At 44.1% G+C, this 20,145-nt stretch overlaps 1 protein-coding gene across 1 annotated transcript; it reads right to left on the reverse strand.

The window, feature by feature from the left end:
* Window positions 1–6,619: 6,619 nt before the first annotated feature.
* On the reverse strand, window positions 6,620–19,921 carry Tagln3 (transgelin 3). The gene is made up of 4 exons (NM_019754.3): window positions 19,517–19,921; window positions 18,313–18,487; window positions 8,322–8,424; window positions 6,620–7,099 (listed from the first exon to the last, which is right to left on the reverse strand). The coding sequence occupies exons 1-4, from the start codon at window positions 19,694–19,696 to the stop codon at window positions 6,958–6,960; spliced, it is 600 nt and encodes a 199-aa protein (NP_062728.1). The 5' UTR covers window positions 19,697–19,921; the 3' UTR covers window positions 6,620–6,957.
* Window positions 19,922–20,145: the final 224 nt, after the last annotated feature.

The following is a 20,145-nucleotide window of genomic DNA, read 5'->3' on the forward strand; positions in this document are numbered from 1 at the left end:
TATCCAATTCTCGTTCTTTTGTTTGTTGCACATGCTAGCACAGCCCTGTACTGATGTGAAAAAATCTTATTTGTACAATTAACAGCCTGTTGGCATCACAGAGAAAGCCTGAGCACTATAGATTTAAAAATCCCACTCACCGATCTTTTCACTTGTGGTTTTAGTGGCCACAGGAGAGGTATTACCAAGGACACTTGAGGTTTGCAGAATGACTTTTTGAGTTTACTCTCCTATAATCACTACCACTTACACGTATAAAGGATGCATAGCATGTTAAGTGTAAGTCTACAATTTAAGAGGGAAGAAAGATTGCTCTTTTAAAACAAAAGCCTTGAAGCTCATTGTGGTGGTACCAGCCTGTATCACAGCTACTCAGAAACCTGAAGGACAAGGCCTCCAAGCTTAAGGCCTCACTGGACTTCAGAGGAAGTCCAAGGTTATTGTGGGCAACTGAGTGTGACTCTTGTCTCAAAATAAAAATTAAAAAGACAGCTTTGGATATAGTTTACAGTAGAGCACTTGCTTTGCATGCAAGAGGCCTCGGCACCGCAAGCCAAGAGTTTATCAGGCAGAGTGCCTGTCATAGTGGATGTCCTAGTGCAGGGATAAGGCACTGGAGAACATTTAATTGGGGTTGGCTTACAGTTTAAAAGGTTTAGTCCATCATCATCATCATGGTGGGAAGCATGGTAGCACAGAGGCAGAAATGGTGTGGAGAAGTAGCTGAGAGCTACATCCTGATCCAAGAGAGCAAGCTTGCCAGGTCTTGTGAAACCTCAAAGCCCATCCATCCCCACTGACATCCTTCCCCCAACAAGCCCACTCTTCCTAATCCTTTCCAATACTGGCACTCCTTAGTGACCAAGCATTCACACCTATGAGCCTGTGGAAGCTGTTCTTATTCAAACCACCATGGTGGTGCCATAGGCCTGTAATTCCAGGCTCTTGGTAGATGGATGAAAGCAAAAAGGTCTATAGTTCAAGTTTGACCTAGGCAAATTGAGAACTTGTTTCAAAAAAGCAAAACCAAGGATAAAATAAATAATAAAAGGCTTTGAATACACATTTTGAAGTCTAGTCAAACAGTTGTTCTTTCAAATGAATACATGATCTTCTAAGAACTGAAGTCTATCATTTCAACTGTCTCCTAATGCGTGGGAGCAAAGAATCTTTGGTAAGGGATAAAGTGACCTTTGCTCTGTTGATTGTTTGCACAGTATGAAGGCTCTGTGAAAGAGGATCCAGAATCTACAGCATTTCAGAAGTTGAACTTGGTTCGTATAATAGGAAAATCAGCCTCAAAATGTCCAAGGGAAACAAACATACAACCCATACAAATGATGCTATCGTTTCTTGAAAAAAAATATGGCTATACTATATACCTTAGTCTTTATGCTTTACAGTAACCATGACAACAAAAGAGCTGAAGTCAGCAGAAGGATTTCAGTCTCGAGGACTAAATTAACAGTTTCACTGATTTGAGACCATGACAATTAAATGTATTAACAAAAGCACTGAATATTTAATGTCACCAAAGCTTTCTATGGATGGTAACTGAAGTGGTAGAATGTAGCAGGCAAATAGGAAGAGAAACCTTGTGCACAACGAGCGAACTCTTTATTTCCACTGACTTTAGCCAGCTTCAGGCGCCTCTTGTTGGTAGATGGGGTGACTTGAGAGAGGAGAACCCCAGTCTGGTTTGTCATCCTGACACTCTGTTTTTGTTTTCATTCATCTTTCTCCCTGACTTACCAACACAACAAGAAACCTTCCCACTACAGTCTCATTCAGCCTATAGATGACACCAGCTGTTAGCAAATAATTCTGTTTCTGCAATCTAGAGGAGCTTTGACTATGGCCCTGGGTTGAGGAGTTGACTTATAATGCTCAGAGTCATGGCATGATTCTGTGATAGACATAATGAAAAATCACAATGAAAAATGTACATACATATACATACATATATATCATGTTGTGTACCAACCAGGCTTATGGAGCAAATGCTGGTAGAATTTGAATTTTAAAAACCAACTAGGGGCTGGTGAGATGGCTCAGTGGGTAAGAGCACCCGACTGCTCTTCCGAAGGTCTGGAGTTCAAATCCCAGCAACCACATGGTGGCTCACAACCATCTGTAAGAAGATCTGACTCCCTCTTCTGGAGTGTCTGAAGACAGCTACAGTGTACTTACATATAATAAATAAATAAATCTTTAAAAAAAAAAAAACCAACTAATGTGGGCTGGAATGGTAGAGTATTTGCCTAGCACAGGGAAAATTCCAGATTAGATTTTTCAGCTAATACAGATACAGGGGGTAACACAAAGCTTTAACCCCAGCAATGTACAGGTGTAGGCCTGAGGAAGGAAGATCAGAAGTTCCAGGTCAACCTCACCTACATAGTGAGTTCCAGGCCAGGCTGGTCTACATAAGACCCTGCCTCAAAAAACCAAATCCATAAATAATTGAAAGCAAGTTACTTTTCTACTTTGCTTTAAGATCCTGACTTTTAATCCTCCCTTGTTGAAATCCAAAATGAAATGAAACCTAAGCATAGGAATCACGGGTATTTGACAAATTTTAGCTCCGTGCTTAAGTCCACCCAGAAAGGATTGTCTTTGGGGCCACAGCACTTTTCCCATTCTGTCAGACCTACTCTGCCCAGGCAGATGGGGGAGATTCGTAATGATGGCCTAACCATTGTGGGGATGAGAATCCAATAGGGGGGCTTTCTCTGTGCCAGGCAAACACTCTACCAGACACACTCATCTCCGGCCCAAGTTAATTTCTCTCTCTCTTTTTTTAAAGTCCTAATTCTACCAGCATTTATGCCAGAAGCCTAGTTAGAATGCAGCATGATGCAGTATACACTTCATTGACGTGTGTGTAGGTCTCCCATAGAATCATGCAGAGGACTCTCAGCCTTGACACATCTTAAAAATACATTGTTAGGCTAGTTAGCTACTATGTAATATAATCTCTGTCTCTTTTCCATGTCTTTATTTACTCATTTACTGATACTAGTACAGATTAATATGTATTTACTTTATAGCTTAGGTTTTAATCCAATTTCTTTTGTAGCTCAAACAGTGTCAGTGTGAGCGCCCCTCCCCCCATATCCATGCTGTGCTTTGGAATATTAAATTATATCATAAAGTGAGTTTGACTTACTGAATTTATACTTTCCAAACAATTTCTTAAAATGTAGTCTACATTTATTACATGTATGTGCTGTGGTGAGGCACACATGCCACAGTGTGGTGTGGTGTGGTGTGGTGTGGAGTGTGTTTGTGTGTGTCTGTGTGTGTGTCTGTGTGTGTGTGTCTGTGTGTGTGTCTGTGTATGTGTGTCTGTGTTGTGTCTGTGTATGTGTGTGTCTGTGTGTGTCTGTGTGTGTGTGTCTGTGTGTGTGTGTGTGTCTGTGTGTGTGTGTGTGTCTGTGTGTGTGTGTCTGTGTGTGTGTGTGTGTCTGTGTGTGTGTGTCTGTGTGTGTGTATGTGTGTGTCTGTGTGTGTGTCTGTGTGTGTGTGTGTCTGTGTGTGTCTTGAGGCAAGCCTAGGGAATTGGTTCTCTCAAATGTTTTCACCTGATGGGCCATCTAACTGGTTCTCCCCAAAGTTTTTTTTTAAACTTTTCTTCCAAATAAGACCTTTCTTTGCATTTCTTCCCCTATGCCACACCTGCATTGTAGTATTTCTAGAATTTTGTTTACTTTGTCACCTTGTTAGTACTTTCATATTTTAACAAACATGGATTTTTTTTAATTGATGCATTTACCCACTATTTCCATGTCAAATAGCCGATTTTGTCTAATGAAATAATTATGTTTTCAAAGTTGGTCTTTATCAACATGTGCTTCATTCTTGATCTTAAAAAGTAGGGAGCAGGCCAGAGACTGCTCAGGGAGTAAAAGTGTTTGCCGTAAAGCCTGACAACATAAGTCTACCCTCAGCACCCCTGGAGGAAGAAGAGAACGCACCCTAAAGGTTGATCTCTGAACTCCACCCAAGTGCCTAGCTGTGTACATAGCCCTTTATCTCATACTAACAAATAATAGCCTTTTAAAAGTGGTATTCTAAGTTGTCTAGGTCCATGGTTCTCAACCAGCAGATCAAACAACCTTTTTCACAGGGGTCACATTTCAGATATCCTGCATAAAGGGAATACATTAAAGGGTCACGATATTAGAAAGGGTGAGAACCATTGATCTAGATAGAGAATTCTGTGTCGAACATATTACTTTATGTTCCTAAGGTTATGCTGAGAACTCAAAAGATAAACATGATTCTTTTTTTTTTTCTCTGATATGCAATAGCTTTTACTCTTTAAAAGCTCTGGGCTGGAGAGATAGTTCAGTTGGCCAAGTATTTTCTATGCAAGCATGAAAAATTTGAGCTTTGTTTCCCAGAGCCTATGTTTGTAGAGGTAGGTGTGGGCGTACACATGTGATCCCAGGACTGGGAAGGTAGAACCTCACGATTCCTGATGCTCGTTGGCTAGCCAGCCCAGCCTACTTGATGACTTCAAGACTGGTTAAAAATCCTCTCTCATACCTGAGGGAGTCCTCTAGCCTACACACACATGCATGCGTGCATGCACATGCTTTAAGACTTTTCTACTTTCAGTGGTCAAACATTCTACTGCAATGCTACCCATGAAGGGCTCTTATGTGTCTCCATCTCCCAACCCCTGCCTGGCATTTATAATTCTTTTAAAACAGATCTTATCTAGGGCAAAAAAAATCCTGTGGTAAAGCCTTAATATTGTTTCCCAAAAAATTTCTCTCCAACATGCCCACAGTGCACAGACATTCCTGTAGGCAAAACATCTGTACACAAAATAAATGAATTGATTACATTTGCTTCCCTAATTGACTTTTCTCCCTTCTGAGATTCTAAGTCCGTGACTATTATGTGTTATTTTCTAATATTTATTTCATATTACCATCTATTCATAAATCTTTATGAGGTGCATTTTCTTGGTATTCTAATTGACTGGGTTGTTTTTGGCATCCAGCCTAGCACGTCTTATTTCATTCATTTTATTTTTCTTCATTTCTGTGATGGAGGGTTTCTTTCCTTCTTCATGATGGATGACTGCTTTTTGTTTCCAGTGTTTTCTCCTTGCCACTCTTGGCATGCTTACTTGTCTTATCCTAAATGATTCTCCATACAAAGTCGTGCTGCTTATATCCCTAGAGGGTCTCTGCTTCCTTCTGTTCACAGCTCCCTGAGGTCAGATAGCACCTTGACTGTGAGAACAAATTCAAAGTTGCAGGGCATTTTCTCTCCACGGGTTCCAGGATGCCAGGCTTTCTTCCAACCGTCCCGCCCTAATGGAGGGTCTTTCCCATACCTTCTACATCCACGGGCACACAGGGACCAAACTACCTTCCTCTCTAGGGATTCTCTCCTAGGTTTCTTTCACTTTGGAGGACCCTTCAGCTTCCCTCCTTTCTCATCTGGCAACTCCAAGGTAGGGTTTGAGGAAGGGTTTGTCACATTTAGATGAAACAATAAATAATTCTGCAGCAGCCATGAAAGGATCACCTGTGTACCAAGAGGCTCCCTAGGTAGATAAGAAGGATCACATAGAAGTCTCTGGCATACCCCAAAACTAGAAAGAACTGTTTGAAAAACTATCACCTAAATACTTAGCATGGTAATATTATATAGTCTCATTTATTGGTTACCTTTTCAAATTAGTTCATGATTCATTATACAAATGAAGATCCTTCATGTCTCTCTCTCTCTCTCTTTTGCTTTTTTTTTTTTTTTTTTTTTTTTTTTTGGTTTTTCGAGACAGGGTTTCTCTGTGTAGCCCTGGCTGTCCTGGAACTCAGAAATCCACCTGCCTCTCCCTCCCGAGTGTGTTGGGATTAAAGGCATGCACCACCACGCCTGGCTCATATCTCTTACTAACTATATTTTTTAAAGAGTAAGATGAATTGATAGGGTCTGGATTCACTTTCCCTGTTAATTTTTCGCTCCATTAAAAAAATACCTTGGGAACTCATTCATGTTAGGCAGATCTCAATCTTGAGCAATCTTCAAGAATATTAGGGGGTTGGGTCCTCTAAACAATGTGTAGAGAGCAATGCCACATTCTGTATCATTCCTAGCTAATGGCGGGGGGGGGGGAGGGATTGTATAAATATCAGAATAGATCTGAGATCCATCCTAGATGAGGAAAACTCATGCAAGAAAAGCAAAAAGCTGCGTATTTTTAAACCATTTGAGAAAACCATCCTTCCACCCATCCATCCATCTAACCGTTATTTCTTGGGTATTTTGTATGGGTATACAAAAGCTCATGATATTTTGTCTTGCTTCCAAGGTCTAATATTATAAGTACAAAGTAGATACTTAAAGAAATAGGTATAGGACAAGGCAGTGTTTGTAAATTTCTAACTTTAAGATCTCTAGTGGGAAAAATCTATATCCAAATTTCCTGTTGAAAGTACTAAACTCAACCTGGTTAACTTTGCAAGTGTTTCCTCATAGTTGATCCACTGACTACTGTTTGTGCTAATCTCACCTTGTCTATGCACTCTTGAGTGAAAAAGGAAAAAAATCATTCCAATCTGCTAAGTCTCTGACAGAATAAAGTTATACTCTGGAACACAGACTAATTTGTTTATTAGGATACGTTCTGTGAGTCAAGGAGAGAAACTTTTTGGCAAATAAATAAATAAATAATCAAACAAACCAAGACCTTAGGGCACAGGAGGTCAGAGAGGAAAGGGAGTCTTTGCATAGTTCTAAAGGAACAGAAGGTGGCAGCAGTAGGCAGCAGTAGGCAGCGTGGAGTCTGAGCAGAAATGCAGCACTTGCAAGGACAGGGGACAGAAGGCTTCAAGAAAGAGGAGAAGGTGAGCAGGTGACTACCTATTTCTTTGTCACGGGCTGTGGTGCGGAACATCCGTCCTCTCTACCAGGGGGCACTCACTATACAGCATCTTACATGATCTGCCTGGGCATCCCGTACCCCGTCATGCCCGCCTGGGAGGCACCCTTGTTGCTGCCCATCTGCAGGCCTATGACATTCTGTCCCTGGCGAAGTTGCTCCTCTGAAAATCCTCTCCGATTCTGCTGGGCTTTCCTGGACAGAAAGAGGGAGATGGGACTAGGTCATGTGACCGTTTCAAATCCTTCTCAAGACAGGGTTACACAGGCTCTATCTGAGACAAACAAACACTCGAGTCCTGACCTACAACGCTACCTTAAGCTATGGGCCACCATGCGCTATGGCTGATAAGTACATATAACTTTCCTATCCCTTAGGAACCAAGATGAGTCTGAGAATTTCTTGCAAAAAGAAAGAATGAGAGGGGGAGGGGGAGGGGGAGAGGGAGGGGGAGGAGAATCCATGAATCCATGGCTGGCTGCCCTTCTGGAAAACTTTCCCTCAGCTTCTCTCTTTCCCTTCAGCTTCCCCTTTAGGCTGCCTCAGCCTTCATTCTCAGGTACTTCTCACAAAGCTAACTCCTCTTGCACAACATGTCATAGGTTCCATTCCACCCTTCCCATACAAGACCAACGATTGATCTCTGTTGTGCTGCCCAATCAATTTAGGAATTTTCAAGGGACAATTTATATTTCCTCATTAGAGAATGCCAAATTTTGGTAAAGAACTGAATTGTAAATAACTTTGGAACATGGTGGATCGTTTAAATAATTCTGAGACTAAGACCAGGTCTTTGATGAGTTTCCCAGAGGATTTTAGGTCAAGGTAATACAAAGGACATAGGTTAGATCCTTCTATATTTCTGCTGGATGAGAAAAAAAAAACATTAGAAAGACGAATAAAGTGAATTATCCAGTAGCTGCTAATAGCACCCCTTTCATCTGCCACCAAAGTCTTCAGTTTGCACATCTCTGTCTCTGTTCTCACAGCCAAAAAGATCACTTAAGAGAAAGGTTCTAAAGGCCCTTTCAGGACTGAAATAATCACATAATTCATCACTCAGATCAGGACTCTTTTGAGAGGCAAAGAGGAAGCCATTAGTCAACTTGCTGGGTAATAGTTATAAACTGAGATGGTACTTGGCAGAGGGACATATTTAATTTTCATTAGGTGCATCAAAGAAAATTAAAAAGATAAAAGAAGGAAAGGAACAAGGGAGAGGGGATGCAGGGAACTAACAGGAAAACTCAAGAACCTCTGCTTCGGTTGGGTGTTGTCTGGAACAGCAGCGTCAGCCTTCCTTGCTCAGTGGGCCTTGTGGTGGCACTTCTTTGTTTACTTCTGGGTAGACGGCATCTGGTAGCTAAGGGGTCAGGCCCTCCCTCTGCCCTTCTATGAGAGGCAGGGAAAGACTTACCTGTGAAACCAGGATGGCTCTCCCCGGTAGCAGCCATCATCCTTGGTAACTGCAACACTGCCCAAGGCCATCAGAGTCCTCTGCACAGCTGCCATGTCCTTCCCTGGAATTCAGTTAAGAGATGAAAGCCAAGCCTGTCAGGGCAGGAATTTTGGAAGGAGAAGCTGTAACAGAGGCTATGGATGAGTACAGTCAAGAGAGACTCACTAACTCTCCCAGAGTGGCCCTGGTGTAAAGCCCTTCCCCAACCTTGTTAATTATTGCATTTACACCACAGGGCCCTTCTCATTCGAGTGTATGTGTAATTAACACTCCAAAGGTTTACAGCTCACATACAGCTCCATCTCTAGCCTTGGCCTGGCTCTCATGGCTTCAGCAAGCTATGTGATGTGATCTGATCAGGAGGTTCTGGGTGATGGCCTGCAGAAGAGCGCTTTCCTCATGAGTGGCCAGCGAATGGGAAACTGCACAGATTGGTTGCTTATAGTCATTTGGCTTCAGACCCCAGGGGGCTTCACTCTTTTATTCTATCTGGGTTAACAGGGTTTAAAAATCATCCATGTTCATCAAATTGAGTATGCACGTGGCACTCTGGTCCACAGGCAAAGGGAGAAAGCAAATCACCACAGAGAGCACTCAAGACACAAGTGACAGCCCTCTATTATGTGATGCATGAAAGGAACTAATGGAGACGATAAATCACTGGCCGGTGTGAGAGAGCAAACAGAACGGGTGGTGGTGGTGGTGGTGGTGGTGGTGGTGGTGGTGGTGGTGGTGGTGGTGGTGGTGGTGATGGGGCAGGCATGCATAAAGACATGGTCATAAGATTGCCCATAGTGAAGGCAGTTGAGCCTTCAAATCAGCCAGCTCCTTCTATCTTCTCTCCTGTCTTTTTCAGATAACTGGTAGCCTCAAACTTAGAGAAGGTGCTACCTTCCTGAGTAGGCTGCAACTTAGAAGCAGATCAAAGTCTGAGATGTGTACAAAGCAGGAATGGAGAACTGCAAATACTGAAAGGTATTGTGGGGGGTGGGGAGAGAGACAGAGACAAAGACAGAGACAGAGACAGAGAAACAGAGAGAGGCTAGTGGGAGCCTGAGAAAGGTTAAGAGCCAAATTCAAAGTCAGACCCAGTGAGCCATCTGTGGTCTCAGCATGCTTCCTCCAGCTCGGCCACTGGGGAATACAGATTTACAGCAGAAAGGCAGACAGAGTGAGAGAATGTAGCATAAACTGTAATGAAATCAACAATAATAGCCTTCAAGGAAGTTCTGTTCAGGATGTTCATGTATTCTGAGAAGACAGGGAAGAATGTCCTTCCCCCATGAGCCCCCCCTGCCCCATAGTTCAGCACTCACTCACTACTGGGTGATTGGCTGCAGTTTGTGCAGGTGAGGATGGCTAATAGGACTGGGAAAGATGCTGTCAGTGGAGATTCTCTCAGACTCAGAGAACTGATGGATTGGTGGAGTTTCCATAGGAGCTGGAAGGGGATTGGTACAAGAAACACTAAGAACTTGGAGAAGAAATGCAGACATAACTATTAGAACAAGTTTTTTCTTTCAGAGATGAAACACCTTTCTGCAACTTGTCACTATATAACAGGCTGCTTTTTAAAATGCACTTGTAGTAATGGCATTCAAAAAGACATCGTGGGTGTGCTCTTACACAGTGAGCGATTAAAGAGAACCTAGAAGAAAATGAATAAGTACAGGAAGTCTTAGCTAGAATCTGCCAATCAGCTTAGCTTTCACACAGAGCAGGAGGAATACAATTATGATAGCAGGAAGGAGTGGGTCTGACGTGTACAGGATCTGGAGCAATGTGGAAGGCCACTTAGCAAGCCACCCATAAACATTGCCTTGAAGAAAGAGATGAAACATAAGTTTTTTCCTACCATAGTGCAGGCCTCCTTCACAAATAGCTGGCTATTGTGAGCACACATAAACTCAGAAAGAACTGAGCTTCAGGCAAGGGTAGGAGATCCAGGAACCTAGAAACACAAGTTCAACACCACCCACGCTCCTGTCAGCACAGCAGACCTGGAAGTGCCTGTACGACTGAGTTAGACACATTGGAGGGAAGGAGGTGTTATCTGACAAGAACAAGCTAGAAAGTTTGTTTTCTAAAGAAAGGTTTCAAAGCAAGAGATTTAATGTAAATTATGGGCTAGATGCCTTAATCACATGTGATCTTAACATTACAGAGTGGAGACCAACCCTCTCCAACTGTGGACAGCGAGACTAATTCAAGGAGATTTGCTAGCACCCTCAAAGGCACACAGCAAGTAAACCAGAGCCCAGCTCAGGCTTCTGTTGGACAGTCACTCCTCTTCACTGCCATTCCCCATACCCCTGCCCCTTGCAAAATGGGTATGGAACCACATTCCTTGGCAGGAACCAGTGATCAGAGATAACCAAAGGAGTAAGGCCATTAGGAACACAGGAAATCTAAGTCTGGGCACTGATCTTGGGTACCATTCAATTAAGGACACCAACCTTACAACCAAATGGTTCTAAGTCATTGGATATTTTTGTCTGAAGTAATTTTGCTATGTCTTAAATTAAAGAACTTAAATGAAAATATTTGGAGTCCATATGCTAATCAAGTTAATCAGGAAGATTATATATGATTCAGTAAGTAGAAATCGTCTGTCGTAGACAGCTCACAGCTGGTTCATTTTCTCATCATGTCTGGTGTGTCTTCTGATAGAGACTTTTGTGAAGAATTCCAGAATTCTTGGACTGATTAGATGAGAAAGAGAGTACTTGTCCAAACTGGCCTCTTTCCAGATTAGAAATGGAGATCAAATGAGTCATGTTAGATAGAAGGGACAAGTGGCAGGAATCAGGGCCACTTATAGAACCTTATTTCTGTCAGAAGGCATCAGGTATGTAAATATGGTTAGAAATAGTGAGATCGAGAATGATCTGTACAGTGTGCTGGGTATAAAATAACAAGAGCTAAACTGCTGTATCATGGCCAATCATTTGCCTTCTTATGCAAGTGTAAAAATGGCCATTACAGCTTGATTCAAAGCACATTTCCAAGTTTTGTTGTCTATTTATGGGAGTGGGCAGAGTGGGGCACCTCTCCAAATTTAGTATACAAATATTGATGGTTTTTTTCCTATGAAAAATTGATTTGGAAAGCCTTAAGAGTCTACACTGCAATAAGCTAAGCTTGGTAAATGATCTACAGGTGATTCAAACCATCAGTCTGAGAAACACACTTTAGCTGGTGACTCCCAGCTAGCCTCACTATCAGAATGACCTAAGCATCCTAAATATCCAGATTCTGGGGTAATCTCCCATGACAACCCTTACATACAGATGGACATGGAAGCCTCACTCTGAACTTTTTAGTCCCATTTTTTTTAACATAATAATGTCTGACACATGCTAAGAATTATACAAAATTTGTTAAGTACTAACTCCTTCCTTTGGAGACATCTTCCACAAAATCAAGTGAATAAAGCTGATCACTAGAAGCACTTTGATCCAAGCTGGAAGTCTGCCTGCATAGAAGCACTTTGCTTCCTGAGAGCCATGCTGGACACTTTGGCAAATGCTTATGACTCTTCAAGTACTTCTGCTCAATACTGTTCTCCCAAGAAAATAAAGACATACAATCCAATGCTGACCATTTTCCAAATGCAAGCATAGAATGAAGGGGACAGTCCTGGTGATGACCTAAGAGTATGCCACTGGCTGCGAAAAGGAAACTGATGCAGGAAGAAGCCAAGCTTGTACAAACACGCCGTCTGGATTCTTCTATTTCTTTATCACAATAAGTTAATATCAGACTTGAGGGTTTAAAAAAAAAAGAGCTAATAGAATCTGAACAGACCACCCACTAGGTCACACCAACTATGTGACATCTTAGAAAGGGAAAAACCAGGGAGACAGTAGGAAGAGCAATGATCACTGGGGAAGATGATGGAAAAGGATGAAGGGATGGTCCACAGATTATTAAGGTAGGGATCATAGGCAGCATGATGCTATACACATTTGTCCAAACTCATTGACTGTACATCAGCATGGATGAGCCCTATTGTAGAGTGTGACCTTCAGTTATAAGCAATCCATCAGTCAAGACTTAGGAATCATAATGCCTGTTCCACCCACATGGTCAGGATGATATGGGGAGGTTATGTGTGCATCAGGGCATGTAGGCGGTATCTGTAACTTCCTCTTAATTGTATCGCCAACCCAAATTGAACAACGAACTCTTAAGGAAAAGGAGTTGACTGGATGACTGACAGCTTGGGTTGTGTCATCCAGCAAGCCTTTTTAGTGTCAGGCAGTGGTGGGCACGTAAATGCAACAATGAGGAGTCATTGTTGCCCTGTTTTCTCTCCTTAGCTACCCCCTTCTTTGTTTCTTCTTAAAGCAGGCCTCACACTGTAGCCCAAACAGACCTTGAACTTATGAAGATCCTCCTGCCTCAGCCTCCTAAGTGTCACTATACCCACTATGTACTGTAATGCTGTATTATCACAAGAAGGAATAGCACCTCCAAAATAGCCATAAACCCCAAACTACTAAACAATAAGTCTTAAAGAATAGAGCTTAGAGCTCTGCCTTGTAATGTCCCAACTCTGAAAGACCATTAGTACTTATAAAATTTGAGTTTTACATAAAGACACTCTAGTGAGGAGTTTATTCTCTTAAATTTACACTCAAGATTCCTATGCACACCTTACATAGGTCTGCATGGGGTCCTTTGTGTATATACCATAGCTGTCAGCTTAGTATCTTTATGGGACTCCTGACTGGAAGAATGAGTGGGTCTCTGAGTCTTGTGCCTGCTTTTTGAGACTCTTTTCTTCCTGTTGGGTTTCCATGTCGAACTTCAGTATGAAAGGTTTTCCTTCATCTTAGTATAGTTTATTTTGCCATGTTCAGTTGTTAGCTCTTAGAAGCCTATGGTTTCCTAGTGAGAGACCAGAAAGGGGGTAGATCTGGAGGGGAAGAAAGGTGGGAAGAAACTAGGAGGAGTGGAGGGAAAGGAAACTACAATTGGAATATATTGTATGAGAGAAGACTCTATTGTCAATAAAAAGGAAGGAAGAAATAAGAGGATACAGGGGTAAACAGGGGTAATGGAGAAGTCATTTTAGTTGAAAAGGTAATGGAACACTAAAAGTCAGTCTAAAATTATTTGTTTCATGACTACTATTTTTCATTGGTTTCAACCCAGTCTGGAACTCTTACAAAGTGATTTTTTAAAAAAAAATATATACGCCACAGAGAAAGCAAACTGTAAAAGAAAAATAATTTCCCATCTCCTTGAGAAAATATTGCTACAGTCCAGGGAGAAATGTCAGAAAATAGACTGAGTGTTCTCTCTGGGTTCTATGGGTTTTTGTTGCTTGCCTTCTGGCCTGAGGGAAGAGAAATTGTAAGGTAGTGGCTCTCAAGGTGGGGCTCCCAGGCCTGCTGAAGCAGTGTCACCAACAGATCGGTAAGATATACAAACTCTTGGGCCTTGTTGCAGACTTAACATGTCAGACAAGTGCCTGTCAGTCATACCACATGCCTGTGATGCATGCTGGAGTTTGACAGTCACTGCATAAGGAGAAGCTCACAAAATACAGTTGCCAGCAGCCCTTCAGAGTAAAGGCAGCTGAGGACGCTGCATTGGGAGAGGCACGTGTGGAGGAGCAGGCACTTGTGATAGCCCTGCCGGTACCTTGCAGCATCCCCCAAATCATCCCAGGCTAGGTGAAATGTGCCTTCAGTGCCTGCCTTTGAGGAAAAGCACACATAGTGACACCTCTTGAGAGGCTCTACACTTCCCTGTAAACAACACCTTCTAGATTCCCAGGATCAGTAGACAAGAACAGGCATCACAAAACCATGCATCCATTAGCCTCCATCACTGCAACTGTTGAGAAGATGAATTGGGTTGATTGCTCTTTGAGTCCTGTCTGCTCTGGCATTGGAGAATTCGGAACATTTGACACTGCGTGGTTCTGCAAAGAGGCCCAAAAGGTCACTGCTGATGAGCTTATGGTGGCAGGAGAAAAGTCAGAATTGATTAGGCAACCAGGAATCATATATCGGGCAGGAGACTGAATGTGATGGCTCCATATAATCCTTCTAGGGGTTGGGAGTGTCAGATCAATGCACAGAAGAGAACCCAGGCAGCTGAACGCCATAAACAGAGTCACACAACTAGGATGCACTGGAAAGAAGAGTTTCAATACATCTGCTCTAAAACCCATGCTATTATCATTCTACCAAGGTCTCCTGGGTCTGAAATTGGCAATGCAATGTATCAGAGGGAAAGATGACAAAGTCAATGAGTGGAAATGTCAATAAAGTCTCCTGTATGAATGGCTGAGAAGGTGAAGATCATCCAGGCAACTCTATCAGCTCCTAAGTATGGCTATTAATCAAGTCCATTGTTTTATGAGAAATCTGTGCCTTTCCAGTCCCTGCCCCTTCTATTAGTTTTAGAAAGGGCAGGCTAGGGACAATACTTACAGTACAACTTAGCAGACGCCATCTGAGCATCTCTGATACATCACCTCCTTTGTTCTCCCAATCAGTTCTTTGAAATGGATTTTATTATCCCCATTTGATGCAGGGCAAATTCAAGGCATAGACATTTTAACTGATAAGTGATAGCTAGCACACAGGTTTGGTCCAGGCTCCCTATTTTCTGCCTTGGGAGCCTGCTCTCCACTGCACCACCCAAGATACTTGCTGCAGGTTTTCTGACCAAACCTCAGACCAGAATACCCACTTTCTCTCGTGTGGTTTCTTCCTCTTACACACATGCACATGTAAATCATTGTTGCTCCCTTTCTCCAGTTTCTCCTTTAGTATTCCTAGCCAAGATTCTGCAGGCTTGCCTGGAGTGTACTGTCCTCTGAGTCAGCTGATTCAGCCCCACCCTGCCCTTTATAGGCATCTGTGACAAATGTAAAAGAAACCTGCTGGATCACTTACTTTTTTCTCCTCATAGAGGAACATTTCTGCACTTCCCTTCCCTTCTTTTCAATGGTCCTTGCCTTTCCCCAACACCCCTACATGATGGTCACTCTGGCCCTTCCCCAATAGCCTTTTGTCTGAGTTGATCATCTGTCTCTATGATCAAGCTGTCACATGGGTTTCTTTTGGAAGAATCTTGTATCCTTATTCCCTCCAGGTCTCTTCCAAACAGTGTATTGGGTGATGGGTGCTTCTGGGGCCCTGCCTACATGAGTAATTGAAGCTCAAACGAAAAGGCATTTGGCAAACCTGGGTCCCTGCCGCTTTACTGGTCAGCAATACAGAAGCAGCTTGGAAAGGCACTGGACAACAGTGGGAAAACAGAGTCATACTTAGGAAGCGCATGCCAAGCAAAGGAAATGGGGTACTGAGAGCAGCCAAGCATAAAGTACCCGCAGAGGAGAAAGCAATGACTAGGAAAGGGGGTGGGGGCTTACAGCAACCATAGCCACCCGCCACAAATGTGGTGCAGGGAATCCCGAATTAGCAGTAGTAACTGAAATGGGAGGGCGGGATTTCATCCCCAGTCGGGGAGTAGAGTTGTAGAGAGAATGTGATGAGCTATGTAAATGGCTAGTCTGATGACTGATATCTACGTGACATAGAGTGTATGCATCCTTACACAGACCTGTCACCTAAACACACGCCAGCCCTGCTCTGTGATTACAGTTTAGTCATCCTCCAATACAAACAACTGCTGCAGGAGGGACCAGAGCCTCACATGCTCAGGCCACGATCTATGCCACCAATGCCATCTCCCACCCACTTCTCTGTGCAAAGCAACCTGCTTTCTGCTCCTACACTCCGCAGCAAACAGTTCTAGCCTGGGCTTCAGACAAAGGTCCTGGGAAACATCAAGTCTAAGCCAGCTTCTTAAATCTCAGCCTTCCACCCCCACCCCAGAGGCTTCCAGGAAGTCATTAGGACACTCATGTCTGCTTCCCTGTTCTTAGGTCTCTGGCCCATCCCTACATTTTGTTCACCTAGTGTTTTTGTGACCTGCCAATCCCAGCACCTTTAGAAAAATCCTCCTTATTTCCTTTAAAGTCCTGTCCTGCACTGGGGACGGTGCAGGGTACAGAGAAGAATGGCTTTTATCGTCTGTCTTGCTCTCTTGATCTAGAAGCATTATCATATTCAGAGAGATATCTCAGGTTGCTCCAGGCATATTTATGCATTGTAGCTTTCTTCTTCCTCCAGGAGGATCTAACACACAGGCTATGGCAGGTGTGTAGAGCTCCATAGAGTTTGCTCCTCCCTCCCACAGCTTAAAGCTCCTCTCCATGGTATTTGGGTAACCAGGAAAGGGAGCAAAGCTGGCCCTTCCGTGATGTAGATGGGAAGGCAACCTCTAGACCCCATCCCCACACACCTCAAGCATCCTGCCTCTTACATACTCCCTGCATTAGACTGTTCACCCTCTCATTTGCTCTAACACCCTATTGGTTTCCCATAGCTTTGATTCCTCCTCCTCCTCCATCCTCCTCTGCCTCCCTGGCATCAACAGTTAGTCACTGCTGTGACTCAACAGCTCATCCATGGTATAGATGAAGAACGCTGTGGCCTGTTGAGTACCCTCTTGTGCTTTAGCACTAGGACCTAGGGTGGAGTCTCAGGTCTGAGAGGTTATGAGCTCTCTGGCAGACACACATAACCAGGGGCAGGCAGGTGTCACTGTCTGTGGAATGGGGAGGTTGAAAATATTTCCTTCATAGTTCAGTGAGAAGAACTGTGTGACCCTGTCCAGAAAAGCTCTTATCTCTGGGCTGCTCGTGATGGAGAAGATCAGGGAAAAGAAACTGTTACTATCTGTGGAAAACCACCATAATTTTGACCTGGAAACCAAGCCTCAATCAGGACATCTCATGAAGAATTAGAGGAAGGTATCTATGAGGACTTAATGCAGTGGCTAGCATTTCAGATACTGGAGTTTCTGAGTAATAAATACAAGATCAATCCCCTGGCCTCTTCAGGTCAGAACTACTTACCCATTGAAGATGCATAAAACTCTCTGTGAATAGAGTCTTGAGGTAATGACCCTTAGAATACCCACACTTTGATCAAAGTTGCATTATTCCACTGTCACTGTCAGCAGAGCCATTTGGGTCACTATCTAGGAGATTCTGTTGGTTGCACTGCGATGACAGCCAGTGAGTGACAATGAGCATGTCAGTCAATCTGTCAGTTAGACAGTTAGTCTCTTTGTGCCTCAGGCAGGCCTACTCGTGGCTATATGAATTAATATGCACATTATCACTAAAAGGGACTTGAAGCCTTATGACTATTGGTCACTCAAATCCTTCAGCAATATCTTCATTCCACGTCATTTTCCCCAACAGTGGTGGATTGCTATCTATATATGTCCAGAGATAAGATCCAATCTAAGTAGCTTTGTGAGATTCTTCTCACTGAGTCAATTCACAAATGCGAGTGAAAAGTCATTTAGTAGTCTCCCTGAGCAGACTACTCATCTAGAAGATACAGTCACCATTCTCTAGATAATTGTTTAACAGAAAGATGGAGTGCTGTTTTTCTCCCTCAGATTGAATGACAGAGGAGCACCAGATGGCTTTGTCTGTAAGCCCCAGTGATGGTGAGTCAGGAGAACACTCACTCACTCCTGCCTCCTTTCTCTTCCACTAAGTGTGATTTGTGATGGAAGGCCGACTAGAGGAAAAGACATGCGTGTAGCCAGTTCCCTTCTTCTCTGTGGACACTTCCACTATCACACTTAGCCACTACTTGGCTGAGGTTCTTGCCCTAGCCTCAATATGTGTCCTTCTGTACGACAGGACCCCTACCCAGAAAGCATCACAAACAGGAAGGCCAGCACTGTCCCTGGGATGACAGCTGAGAACACACTTCCCCTCCCCCAAGCAGCACAGGGAATCCCTGTGTAAGTGGCTTTTGCAAATAGAGGACAGAGAAAAGAAGAGGTACTGGGACAAGAGTCCAGGGGAGACAGACCTAAAGCCAGGAGGGCAGTTTACCTTCCCAGAGATCCACTGTTTGAAAAATGTCAGTGGTCCTGACACCATAGACCTCGGCAGCTTTCAGGAACTGAGAGATTTGCTCCATCTGCTTAAAAGCCATCTTTGACTCTGAGATCTTGGGGATGGGTTCTTGCCCTGGTGGATATAAACTGTTTATCAGCTTGCACAGGACCTAAAAAGGGAGTGTGGGGGACAGAGGGTTAGTGTGTTTCCCTTTGCAATAAATGTCACAGGTCAGAAGTGAGTGGTGCATCTACACACACACACACACACACACACACACACACACACACACAGACACACACCCACACCACAGAAGACCCCCAGGGAGCCCATTCACAGACAATAGCTGACCACAATCTTGCAGCCAGAACCTAGTTCCCTCCTTGAAAATCCTGGATGATGAGGACATGATCTCCCATTCTTAATGGAGGATGCATTGGAGGCTCACGGGGAACCGGGAGGATTCTGATCTGCTCTCTGGGATCTGCTGTTTTCACTAACTCATCCTATCTAAGTTTGTGATGCGTCAAAGAACTGAATTGGGTCTTCTCAGAGACTCTTAGAAGCCAAGCCCTACGATGCCCAACAAATAGGTGGGATAGCAGTTATGTAACAGTAAATCACAGCTTGCCAGAAAAGATGGGCTTCTTTGACTTAGCTCAGCTGTCCTCCTGGAACCCAAACACACAGTATCTGGACAGAAAGGCACTTATCACATAAGGATTCCCTTCCTGTTCAGGGGAACTCATCTGCTCAAGAGATCCTGAGCACCTCCAAGGGATACAGCTTCCATGGAGGATGACAAGTTGGCTAGCCTGACCCCCTTCCTTTGTTTCACCGTGTAACCAGCTGGTTCCCTTGGGGGTAAGAACAGCCCAAGAAGGCTAAGGAGATCACACAGCAGCAGCGCTTAGCCCTACTCTGAATGGAAACATCAAAAGGGCTCCAGTTTTGCTTACAGCTCAGAAGGAAGCTTGAGTCTCATATAGGTGGAGAATCCTCTAAACTAGCTAGGAAATTGTGCAGAGAGCCCTCAGAATTGCAGCCAGCCCTGGAGAAATAAAGGCATGCTCATCTCTCCCGGTGAGACCCAGACCTTGGCAACAGGGGATCTCCCCGGGCCTCACATGGAAAGAAAAGGCCCTAGCAGGGTTTCCCTGCCCAGCGCCCCAACAACCAATATCCTTGCCCGCCTTACCGTCCCGTCCATCAACCATTTCTGAAAATGGGCCCTGCCCGGGGGCGGGTGCTCTATATCCTCAGCACACTGCAGGATGATCCAGTCCACCAGCTTGTTCTCCAGATCCGCGTCATACTTCTGCTCAATCTTCTCCTGCACCTCTCGGCTTAAGCCATAGCTCGGACCCCTGTTAGCCATCTCTGGAAGAGAAGAGAGGACACACGCGGCATCCACACAATAGCAGCCACAGGAGCCCCCGGGTTTCCTGAGAACCCGGCTGGGATGTGGCAGGGAGGCCGAACCCAGCAGCAGCAAAGCGGGCAGAAAGCCGGGCGTGGTTTAAAATCAAGGAGCCAATGAAGCCAATGGGGTTTCACCTACAAACGGGAAAGAAAAGCGCAGCCACGCGCCGCTCTGGACTCTAGAATAAAGCCCTGGCCAGCCCACGGGGGGCTGGAACCCCCCTTTCTCAGTCCTGCCTGTCAGGCAGACCGGATGATGTACATGGGACTCATTCGTGAGCATAAGCCCCCAGACAGACGGTGGGTGGTGGGCGATGGTTGCTTGCTTCCGCTCTCAGCAGCACTTTGCTAGAGATGCCCAGAGCAGGTAATTAACAGGCGGGAGAAAGGATGTCTCAACATTAC

Source organism: Mus musculus, chromosome 16, assembly GCF_000001635.26.
Source record: "Mus musculus strain C57BL/6J chromosome 16, GRCm38.p6 C57BL/6J".
Taxonomy (NCBI): Eukaryota; Metazoa; Chordata; class Mammalia; order Rodentia; family Muridae; genus Mus; species Mus musculus.

Bases quoted from the DNA above. Each gene is read 5' to 3' on its own strand.
- Tagln3 (NM_019754.3), bottom strand. From the start codon at position 19,696: ATGGCTAACAGGGGTCCGAGCTATGGCTTAAGCCGAGAGGTGCAGGAG. The intron at 18,488-19,516 runs GTAAGGCGGGCA...CTCCCTTTTTAG, and splicing joins AATGGTTGATGGACGGGACG to GTCCTGTGCAAGCTGATAAA. The intron at 7,100-8,321 runs GTAAGTCTTTCC...CTTTCTGTCCAG, and splicing joins GAGCCATCCTGGTTTCACAG to GAAAGCCCAGCAGAATCGGA.